This window comes from Mytilus galloprovincialis, chromosome 5 (assembly GCF_965363235.1).
Source record: "Mytilus galloprovincialis chromosome 5, xbMytGall1.hap1.1, whole genome shotgun sequence".
NCBI classification, from domain to species: Eukaryota; Metazoa; Mollusca; class Bivalvia; order Mytilida; family Mytilidae; genus Mytilus; species Mytilus galloprovincialis.
Window position 1 is genome coordinate 22861655 of NC_134842.1, and position 12833 is coordinate 22874487.

The following is a 12833-nucleotide window of genomic DNA, read 5'->3' on the forward strand; positions in this document are numbered from 1 at the left end:
TCCTTGTAAACATTATAGACGAATTCACCGTAAGGTGTACGTTTTTTTTTTAAATACTTTGCTGTATTACTGGATTTTATGAACCTTCTTTTTTAATACAGACACATTCAGTCGAATATTTACAATATTAGTGTTTGAGTTAACAATTGTGAGAAAGCTGTCTACATCTTCTATTGGTCTCTAGTGAAAAGTTGTCTCATTGGTAATCAAACCACATCCTCTTATTTTCATATAGAACTGTTATTCCAGTGTCCCATTAGAGATTTGTAAATACAAAATGTCATGTAAATTCAATTTTTTGTTAAATGTATTTATTATAGCTGAAATTGTAAAGGGATAGATTTAAAAAAAAATAAAATAAAAAAACTAGAATTTTAAAAATGATAACAGTATTCATAAAAAGGAGTATATACAATTCCTTGTGTATCTGCAGCTTTTCCTGAATGGTGCATGCTTTCCTATTAATAGCAACAACAAATGAAAGCAAACATTTGTGGATTTACAGTGAATGGCTTTAGTGAACATTAAGGAACAACATTATAATTTAAGGTGTATCATTTAATTTATAAATAATTTTATATCATAATATCTCAACAAATAAAATCATAGCAGACAATCAAATTTCACAACTCAACACAATTAGGCAATCTGTTCTTACTTCAATTTCCATTCATACGACCCACTGCACTCATAAACATCTCAGACCATCAAATATTCACACGAAAAAGGAAAATTAGCAAGCCATCATTTGTATTCAACAACAAAATTTCACATTAAATAACATATTGATGACCATATCGTCTGATATTTAACAAGATATAAAAGTCTGTTATGGCCAGTAACATTTCTAATAATGACCATATGAAATGAACACAAATATCAAATGGTCAGTGAGGAGTCAATTATACAGTCACTATAACAAATTCAATACTATAATGATTTGATCTAAGGAGGCGTAGTCAATAAAAATGTGAATATTCACACAATCTGTTGGACAAGCAATTTATTACTTGTTTTACTCTTTTAATAGACTTCTGTCCACGTCTTACAGTATAAGTATTTGTATGAAAAAAATACATTTATGCAAACTGAATAATGCAAAGTTCCCTAACCAATATATATATATATATTTTCAAATGTATATTTTATCACAGAAAATATTGAGAACACATTGAAAAAGATTTTTTTTTACATAAAATTAATGCATGACAGTGGTTTATCTCCACTTACATTGAGCTCAGAGACTGGCTTTTTGTTATGGTTAAAAATAACAATAAACATAACCAAACATAAATCCTGTTCTTAGTCAAAATTCCTTTCTTTTTGCTATAAAGAGATACTTAGTGTTAACTTAGTGTTAATTGTTCATATAAGGCAAATGTTTATTTTACAATCATAACTTGAATAATATTACTTATCCAATACATTCATCACTGGAAGAATACTTTCAAGTTCTATAAATTAATTATGACTTTGTGTACATCCTTATGATAGGTATTATACATATAATTACCCTAAATCTGTATTTTTATTTTACATCTAAATCTAAACCTTTTCAGATATTTCTTTTTCTTAACAAACTCAAACACCAAATCAATAATCTATCATTCAAAAGATGTAGAAGTAACTCACATAGCTTTAAAAAAAAAAGTCAATATATTTTTGTGTGTGTAGAGTAATTAAATATCAGATATTTACATTCGATATATACATGACACCATTCACTGTTAACATTCTGACATTTTAATGTTTAGTGAACTGAAAAAATCTGAGTTTAAACCCTGATTTGGCATATAGTTCAAACAGATTGTACTTCATCATCAACTTGTGTACTAAGTTTAAAGTTGATGTAACCACAACTTCATGGGTAACCACATTCACCCCAAACTTATCTTATAACTATTGATTTACAGATAAACAGACACATACAGTAATGGAGACATGGATGATCAGACAGGAAAACAGATTCCAACTTCTTCAATAGACAGGACACCAAAATAAATAAACCCCAAAGTATTTCAGTCTTTTTATCCTCATTGGGGAGTTTTTATCAATATATGAGGGTAGGAATACTCTTTACCATCGGGGGTCAAATGGTCAATCTCCTATATATGAGGGTAGGAATACCCTTTACCATCGGGGGTCAAATGGTCAATCTCCTTGTCGGTATTTGTCAGATGTCTAACAGAGTTATCCATTGCTTTATTTTTAGAGTAAAGTTACTGTGATTTGTCAAAATCAGTCATAAAGAAAATGAACAGTTTATTATCATGTTATTGCCATTTGGCAAGATTTTTTACTGTTATTCATCATGAAGGTACCCCCATTACAACAATATATATTGGACTATACCACAGACCACATCAACAAACAACTTATTCCTTCCGAAAAAATAGATATACAAACAATAACAAACAACTACAGAAAACACATGGTCCGGATAGCCTGACTTAGTACAGCCAGAAGATGTGGTTGATAAAGCAGTTAAATGTGTTGTTATTCTCTTGTTCACCTGGAAAGGGGACTGAATATCTGGACTTAAAGGCATAAAGTCTATATACATTACTAGTATAAATGGCAGAAATATTAGTTTCTTCATATTATTGTATATTGCACTTTCTCAGAACAATGTTCAAACTCTATAGTGACATACCAGTAATGGCAGATTTTACCACATACCCAAAATGTTCATCTCATCCTTATATACTTTAGTTTGCCATTTATTTATTTTGTTTTAATCCTCTATTACATTGTTCTCATTGACCTCACATACAAGGTAAATATTTGGACTAGATAGTCATCTGAAAGCCCAACCTCAAAAATTTAAAAGCAAATAAGAAAATAATTGCCAATGTTCTTCTTGAAATAACATAAAATCCAACAACTATTAGAGGGAAATACAATGTCCACTGTGTCCGTTCCCTACCCTTCTAACCACAGCATACAGTTAAGTTATACTTAAGCACAATATTACATTATTAATAACAATGTGTTTAGAAAAAAAGCATTAAATAACAATATTGTTAAAAATTTTGCATTAATTAACAATGTTGTTAAAATGTTACATTGAATAACAATGATTTTTAAAATGTTATATCAAATAACATTATTGTTATTATCAACCCAAATTATGAAAAAGTTAATTTAAGTATGTTTATAATATTGGTATGGCTTCAAATAAAACTTGCATCATTTTGAGATATGCTTTCGTTTCATGTCTTTTTCAAAATATCAGATTTCTGTAGGTGGCAGTCAGACAACTTTTAAGTGTGTGTCCAAAGTAACCGGACTTGTTTATCACCCTGATGAATCCTGGGAGCCCATGGAGAAAACATTATCAAGTATATGTTGTTCAGCACTCCTTGGTAATGATATCCCTGTACTGGAACTTGAACTGGTACTCAGATTTTCGTTGCTACCATCAAATACTTCTGAAACAGAGATAATGATAATATGAATTTAATTGCTTTATCTTATTTCGTATTGAAATACTAATTAAGGTAATACAAAGGATTTCAAACCCTTTTGTTAGTTAGATTTGTCATAAATAAACAAGAATGTGTCCTCAGTACACGAATGCCCCACTCGCACTATCATTTTCTATGTTCAGTGGACCGTGAAATTGGGGTAAAATCTCTAATTTGGCATTAAAATTAGAAAGATCATATCATAGGGAACATGTGTACCAAGTTTGAAGTCGATTGGACTTCAACTTCATCAAAAACTACCTCGACCAAAAACTTTAACCTGAAGCGGGACAGACGGACGAACGAACGGACGGACGAACGGACGCACAGACCAGAAAACATAATGCCCCTCTACTATCGTAGGTGGGGCTTAAAAACAACCTCCTTGGTGAAACAGCAAGCACAATGCTTTTCAAGCCTAATTTGACTGTCTTTTTATCAATTTGTTAGAAAATAACAAGGGTGAAAAAACAATCAACAGAGACAACGGTACAATAATATCTAATATTATTACAGAGACTTGGGTCTGGTTGAGCAGAGGGCCTTTTTAATTCACAGTTGAAGACATTAAAGTAACTTCCGAGATGAAAAACTGTAATAATGACTACTACTTCAATGTAATACCTAAATTTATTTCATCCTTTTTTAATGGAACTTTTCATTTTTTTCACAGCCTTCCCTTATTTATTTGTTTCCAAGTTAAAACAAACTTTATCATATGTTTCTAAACATTTGAAATTGATTTCCGTGTAATGTATTCAAAGAAAGAAGAACAATTACATTAGTTTAAATTGAGTGTTTACCATATGTATACAAACTATGAATAATTCTTTTCCTGGAAGTTTACGATTTAAAAAATGCTTTGACTGAATAAAGAGATCCTTAGAAAATATGATAAAAATAAGAAATATTTTCAAGGAAATTAGTTTGTAACTAAAAGTTAATACACAATTTTATCAATTTAAAACCAGGAATGAAGGCATTATAACGCCTAAATAGAAATATTTTAAATCTCAAAATACACATTAATATTTTGCATTATACTAAACTCTTAACATAGTGACCGTAATTTTTATATTACTTTTACAAATGAAATTACAAGAAATTTCTATGATTTTAAAACAATTGTGTGATTACGAAATTCCATACACGTGGATGTACACAACAAACATTTCTTTAGATAAATAGTTTCAATAGAGTTTTTTGCACTATGTTTTGTTGTGCTGGCCTTGAAACCAATTCAATTATAATTTCATGCTTCCATTAAAATGAAATTTAAATCTAATTAAAAGTTATTACAAAAGCTGAAAATAAACTGCACTTTCCCTGCAGAGTCATATATGTAACCCTCAAAGCACTTTCAAAAATCATTTATACATAAAACTGATCCAACCAACAAATTTTCCATTTTGTTGAACAAATTAGGATTGGTTTTAATTATGATTATGCATTCTAATGTGAAAACCGCATTTTGACACCTGAAATTTAGAGTAAAAGTATGACAAAATAATTATAATTCATAAGACCAGTGACTTCTTTTGTTAAACGTGTTTACTCTGTCGGACCTACAGCTTGATCAAGTGTGAGAATCGGAGAATTAAACTTATTACACAAAAATTATGAATGAAAAATTTGAAATAATGGGTGTGATTTATTAGACTTTAAATCAAAATTTTAAAGACTTGTCACCTACATTTCATAATTCAAATAATTATGGGTATCAGTAATTTTAAAATTAAGTTAAAATTAACTCGACACGAGAGTTACCAAGTACGAAAGAGTCCATTTAATTCATAAATCAATCAAAAGATCTGCTATTTCGCTTATCTGAAATGTCATCTATGATTCCCGATAAGGTGCCAATAATCTGCCGAAAGTTGTTTTCATTTTTATTTACAAAAAAAATCAATTTGAATGATATCTAATAATAAACCCTAAAATGGTCAAATGTCACTATTAGATTTGAATTAATAAAATTTATAAGTGCATATTTCATAACTGAAATTCATTGTAATGAATATGGGGACAATGCAGCAATCATTTACCATAATGCAATATTTATTAGATTTTTTTTTAATTCAAAACACAGGATACCCACACAAAATAATTTTTATAGCAATGATAAAATTAACTGATACTTGATTAGAAAAAAACCTAAAAAGAAATCACAATCATGCAGCAGAAATCTAAATTTGAAATAAAATTAAGCAAAATGTTTAAACAAAAAAAATCATGTTTTTTAAACAAAGTAAATGGGTTAACAATAAAAGTCAACTATACACGATATAATTGAAATTTTAATGTTATTTATATGTTAAATAAACTCAATAATACAAAGAAATATGAGGTAAATCTCAAAGAGACAGCAACCAAAGTAACCAACCACAATATTTCAAAAGGTTGTTTCTTACGAAAAGGCTAAATCTAACAGAATCTATTATTTTTTTTACCTAAAAATTACTTCGTAGCATGAAATACTCTTATTTCTTACAAAAATAATCAGATCCATTATTTTTCTAAGGGGCTATGAACTAGACATCGAAAAAATTGAGATATTAATAGCAAAATATTGCTTTGACATCAAAACTCATATAAAAAAAGAAGATGTGGTATGATTGCCAATGAGACAACTATCAACAAAAGACCAAAATGACACAGACATTAACAACTATAGGTCACCGTAGGGCCTTAAACAATGAGCAAAGCCCATACTGCATGCATATGTAAATAAATTTTGTACAGGTCTTTTCATTTTGAATTTTACCTATATGTAATGTTATGTTAACAGATATCTAAATCTATATTTTTCATATCAAACTGCCTGCTTCAGGTGACCTTGACATTACTAGAGTTCCATCTGGTCAGAAATAGCTTAAAAACCTATTATTTCATTGGATTGATTATTTTTATATCTCTGAATGAAACTATACAGAATTGACTGCTTGCAAGAAAATAGACACTTATAAATATATATATATAAGGAGATGTGTTATGATTGCCAATGAGACAACTATCCACCAAAGTTCAAATAAAGTAGATGTAAACAATTATAGGCAGCCGTACAACCTTCAACAATGTATAGTTAAATATGAAAATATTGTTTGCTTTGGACGTTCTTTTATCTAGTTGATGGATGTCCAATGTGATCAAATCTAACACTGCCTTCTGAAAGAATAAGATTAAGATGCTTCTGGTATTTTTCTTATGGAATCTTCGTATAATACGGTAATGATTTTATGAAAATCATATCCATATTTTATTTGGTTTTCTAATTTACACCATAGACATCTACAAAGACAATGACTTCATTCTTGTAATTTCCCTTTGAAAAAAAAATTACAAGAAAAAAATCTTGTAAAAACCTGCTATAAAGATGTGAAATAAAGACAATGTTTTGTGGTATTTATTAAGTACTTTTTGTCCTTATATTCTCCAAACAAAAGGAAGAAGAAACACCTGATCTTGATACTTACAATAACAAAACTTTTATACACACATCAAAGATGTAATAACTCCTTTTAATCGACAGCCTTCAAATATTACATGTATAGTACGATTTTTTTTCAATAACTACCAAAGTCATTAAATTCTAAATTATAATGATTAAAATCAATAAGATAGAATCCCTTTCTGATGATACCGTATTAAACCCGTATTTATTCTTCCCTTGTGCTTCCTATCTTAATAACCGTAGCATGCTAATGTAAGCCGATATATAAAGAATTACCGTTATAATAGTAATACCAATTTTAATTACTGGCGTTGATAATAAACTGCTGTTTCATTCTTCATTTTAAAGTCTTTTTGATGGCCTCCAGATAATGACTTTGTTATAAACGATATATTGTAGGTATAAGACCTCAGGGTGGCAGTTCTCCACATAGTTATATCTCTTTTATTCCGACGGATCCGTTAATTCCTTACGTATTGTTACTTTGTAATCAGAGAAGTTCTGAATCAGGGTATTAAAATGTAATAGTTTGTTAACGAAATCTGTTATTCTTCCATCCATAGTTGATTTAATAACCATCAAATCTTACCAATACACCTGGGCACATGGACTTTAATGCTTTTAATTTTAACTAACTTTTTACGAGATTATGGCCATAATGGAAATTCCCAATTAGTAATAATGTCATACATTACAAAGAACATCTTATAACTGGCTCTTCATCAGGACCTAAGCTAAACTTTCCATTATAACAAAGAAAGTATCAAAATTATCTTTTTGATCAGTTACTTAATTTTTTCTTTTTGGTTTTTTTTCCCACTAAAATAGATGGTTTAAATTTCAAAGTTACCGTTAATTCATATATAAGACTTGTAGAATTTATGACCATATCAAAAGAAATTTAACAAACAAAAATTGCTACAAAAAGTGATAAATTTACTTCAGCGATTGGTTACTGCATTGTTCTTTCATAAATATCTTTAGTAAAATATCTTTAGTTTTGGTTGCATAAAAATACAATGCTATGATAGAAATCTCAAGAAAAGATTTACCTTTTTCTGAAAACTACTCAACATGTATCAGTTAAAATATCATATAAATGTGGTATAGTAATTTTTACAAATAAGTTAAATAATTTCAACATATCATGTAAAAATAACTTGCATTGGTGGTAAGAAATACTATATCAAGTGAATGTAATTTATTATTTTCCTTTTTTATACAGTAAGCTATTTTTAAGCAAATATTATGACACTTAAAAACTGTGGAAAATGTACTTAAAAATACCACAGAATGTAAACAATTTTTATTTTCCCAAATCTTCATGAATATCTATCTGACATTGTTCCATATTAAACAGTATTTGTTTAAAAACTGATATTGAAGCCATTTATTATGTATTCTATTCATAACTTTTAAAACTTACTGCAAATCAGAGCTTATCTATTGTTTACTGTCAATTCAGAAATTATTGTAAGGTTTTTATTAGTGCGAATAATGAAACTAGGTGAGTATCCCAATAGTAAGAACTCTCATTCTGTTAACTGAAATGTAGACCTGTATGCATATTTTTTCGAAATCAAAATAATTCAACTCACATTTTTGTCTATTCTTGAAAAACTACAATAATTTCTGAATTTACAGTATTTGGTTTTATTTTCTTTTAGGATTGCTGCTTCGTGCATAAACAATTGCCTCACATCTCCTCCTATACGTTTTGATTTATCCTAGTTTTTATTAAAATCTTCAAGTGATACAAAACATGCCATCCAGGGTTATTAAAACATAAAATTTTAATTCTAATCAAACATGTTTTCAGCACAAGAATCTTAAGTGCCTAATATTTTATTTTTATCCTGTATAATCAATTTACATATATAAGCTTTGAAATTGAAGCATAGTCTGTGTGTCACTATATATAAGTCATTATTAAAAATGTGCAGCTATACATACAAAGGGAGATAATCTAAATGAAACTTTGGGCATGTTCTTATCATTCTGTTTTTTTTCTTCTGCCGTTTACTTTAAAAAGAGACAAGTCATATTGCACGAAAAAAATGTGATTACAGTAAAATGTTGATATTTCTTAAATTACACAAATGTTGATTATTTAGGGGGTATTTGTCCTACTTTAGCAAGTTCAAGTTAATGAAAAAGTGGCTGCATTATCACTGTTTTACAAACAAACAGGGAAATCCTTAAACAACACTTCATTTCAAAGTGATGATTTTTGTTTCAATACAATGAAAAATCCATTTCTATATGGCATTTCCATTACATTGCTACTAGAACATGTAGCATTTTTTTAGACAAAAAATCCTAATTTCTAAGCATTAAAATGTAGTTAAAGAAATGTCTTCTTCTTATTTTTTATATGGTTGAAACTAAAAAACCATGTGCACATTACTAAAATGAAGAGCTCTACAACTGCTTACAATATATGCTTCAACACACACTATTATGCCACAATAAGAACATAAAGAAGCATTCAATAGTTAACAACATTATTGTTTGGGAATAAAACATTGGAATCATATGAGTAGGGTTGACTACCATCCACAATTACCAAAACAATATTTATTTTCCCATAAATAATGGGATGGATGGAAACTTTGTTTATAGTGGATCTTTTGAGGAAAAAGTATGACTTGAACTCCTTACCATTCATCATACTAGATGGTCCAGCTTCTTTAGCGGGAGATTCTAACATGGCCTCTGCTAGTGTTTCTCTGATTCTGTCCTCATCATCCTCACTACCTCGAGGTTTGGTTACTGTAGACTCTGCCCAACTACTGTACACATCACATAGATTAGGAGACTGGTCAAAACTTCCTGGAGAACAAAATAGATAAAGAGCCTAGAATGATAACTTTCTGTTTTTCCTCTACTGTTATTTTTTGTGCATGAAGAAAGACAACTCTGATTTAACATGACATCATAAAAGAAAAATAATTTTTCTTGTGGATTGAGAAAATTTTATATCTGCTTGAAGACTTGATTTTTTTTTATCATAACAAACTTACATACAAACCTATACAGAACTAGAAGTACACCATAAAAAATAATGAATCCATAATATTTAACACTAAAAAGGGCATTAAACTAATCACATAAACTGCTGGAAAGAGGTATACTGACCTGCCTCTATCAACAAAGGACTAATATGTTGTCCTCCTTTACTTGTAGGAGGTGTACTATCACTCCCTGATAGTCTTCTGTAAGCTGGCCTAGCATTAGGCATGGCCACTGGACTTGATCTAGCAGGCTGTATTCTGAAGGAAAGCAGGCATATTGTACTGAATATTGCTACTATACATATTCAAGTTTAAAAAAAAAAATATCCTTAGAAGAATTTCAATTTTCAAATATGATTTTAGTGCAAAGTATTTAATAACATAATTTTGATTTTACCAAAGCCAATAATAAAAACTTATTTGTTATTTTTTCTCTGACTAAAGAGTAAAAGTCAGTGTACAATGATTTATAATGGAAAGAGTTTAATAGTACATGGTATACTATTTTTTAAGCTTTCTATTGTTTGATTGCTGTCTAAATCTGAATGTCTGATGCATATCTTTTAATTCCGTCATCATTTTTCTATGTTTTGTTTTGTCTACTACTTTTTGTCTTTTAATTTTTAATTTTTTTTTTCCAGTGGCTTATTAGTTTGAATATTCATTTGGTGTCTTTCACCTTTCTATAACTGTCAAATATGAAAATCAAAGTGATGGAAATCACTCATGGAAAGATTAGAAGAGTAGTTTGAATTATTTCATATAAAGGTAAGGTGGGGGGAAAATGAACATTTATAAAGTACTATTCCTGAAAATTGCATTTGTTTGTTTTTACCTTTTAAAGCAAGACAATCATAAGAATCTGAGATGTTTCTTAGTGTTTAGAATAAAACGATTGACGTGAGGGCATTGACCTGAGCCACTGGTATAAGTCTACAGATTGCTTGAAAACAATCGTATCCCAAAAACTTAAAATTTTAAATTGGACATTTACCTATTACGGTCCAATATCCAAAATCTAAATACATGGTTAGATTCAGCATATCATATAACCCCAAGAATTCAATTTTTAATGAAATCAAATAATGTTCAATTTTTGACCCTTTAGATCTCAATGTGGACCAATTTGATAACCGGGCCCAAATATTAAAAATCTAAGTACATGGTTAGATTCAGCATATTGAAGAACCCCATATATTCAATTTTTGTTGAAATCAAACAAGGTTTAATTTTTGACCTGTTGGACCTTAATGTAGACCAATTTGAAAACGGGACAATACTGTGCAATTGAATATTTCTTGTTATTGTCCAAAACTGTGCAATTGAAAATTTCTTGCTATTGTGCAATATTGTGCAATTAGATATTTCTTGCTATTGTGCAATATTGTGGAATTAGATATTTCTTGCTATTGCACACTGTGCAATTGAAGATTTCTTGCTTTTGTGCAATACTGTGCAATGAAAATTTCTTGCTATTGCAAAATACTGTGCAATTGAAGATTTCTTGCTATTGCACAATACTTAATATAATAATTTTGGACCCCGATTAAGGCCAACTTGAAAACTGGGCCATAATCAACCAGATGCTCCGCAGGGCGCAGCTTTATACGACCGCAGAGGTTGAACCCTGAACGGTTGGGGCAAGTATGGACACAACATTCAAGCTGGATTCAGCTCTAAATTTGGATTGTGATTAAATAGTTGACACAGCATAGGTTTCTGACACATAATGAATGTGGTCTAATGAACTTAAAATTTTTTTTTGCCTTTGAGCAATTCACTATGCTGTTGAATATTAATCCTCTCAAAAAAATGTTTGAAGAAATTTTCTTTTTATTTATGAAATCTGAAATGAAAAAAATTGACCCCCCCCCTCAATTTTTTTTTCACATCCCCCTTTCCCTTATTCCAAAACTGATCTCAATTCAAATTTCTAATGGAGTTTGCAACAATAACTACTCATTTAAATACATATTAAAATGTAAAAAAAGTGCTTGTTATCACTGAATGGTAAAGATTGTTTTAATTTATCAGTTGGTAGTAAAAGTGAATATACATTGTATATTGTATAAAGCAATGATTTAAGTTGATTCAACTACTATTCTGGACAAAGAAAGATAACTCCAATTGAAAATATGAAAATTTCTTGCTATTGCACAATATTGTGCAATTAGATATTTCTTGCTATTGCGCAATACTGTGCAATTGAATATATTTGCTATTGCACAATACTGTGCAATTGAAGATTTCTTGCTATTGCACAATACTGTGCAATTGAAAATTTCTTGCTATTGCACAATACTGTGCAATTGAAGATTTCTTGCTATTGCTGAATACTGTGCAATTGAAAATTTCTTGCTATTGCACAATACTTAATATAATAATTTTGGATCCTGATTTGGACCAACTTGAAAACTAGGCCCATAATCAAAAATCTAAGTACATGTTTAGATTCAGCATATCACAGAAGCCCAAGAATTCAATTTTTGTTAAAATCAAACTTAGTATAATTTTGGACCCTTTGGACTTTAATGTAGACCAATTTGAAAACGGGACCAAAAATTAAGAATCTACATACACAGTTAGATTTGGCATATCAAAGAACCCCAATTATTCAATTTTTGATGAAATCAAACAAAGTTTAATTTTGGACCCCGATTTGGACCAACTTGAAAACTGGGCCAATAATCAAAAATCTAAGTACATTTTTAGATTCAGCATATCAAAGAACCCCAAGGATTCAATTTTTGTTAAAATCAAACTAAGTTTAATTTTGGACCCTTTGGACCTTAATGTAGACCAATTTTAAAACGGGACCAAAAATTAAGAATCTACATACACAGTTAGATTGGGCATATCAAGGAACCCCAATTATTCAATTTTTGATGAAATCAAACAAAG

General features: G+C 29.5%; 1 protein-coding gene across 1 annotated transcript in view; it reads right to left on the reverse strand.

Moving 5' to 3' along the window:
* Positions 1-537: 537 nt before the first annotated feature.
* LOC143075423 (BCAS3 microtubule associated cell migration factor-like) overlaps positions 538-12833 on the reverse strand; it is a 45117-nt gene continuing 32821 nt past the window's right edge. The window contains exons 20-22 of the mRNA XM_076250818.1: positions 10057-10190; positions 9580-9750; positions 538-3431 (exon numbers count right to left, since the gene is read on the reverse strand). Of these exons, the coding sequence (XP_076106933.1) occupies positions 3298-3431; positions 9580-9750; positions 10057-10190 (439 nt within the window). The 3' untranslated portion in view covers positions 538-3297. The remainder of the gene's footprint in view (positions 3432-9579; positions 9751-10056; positions 10191-12833) is intronic.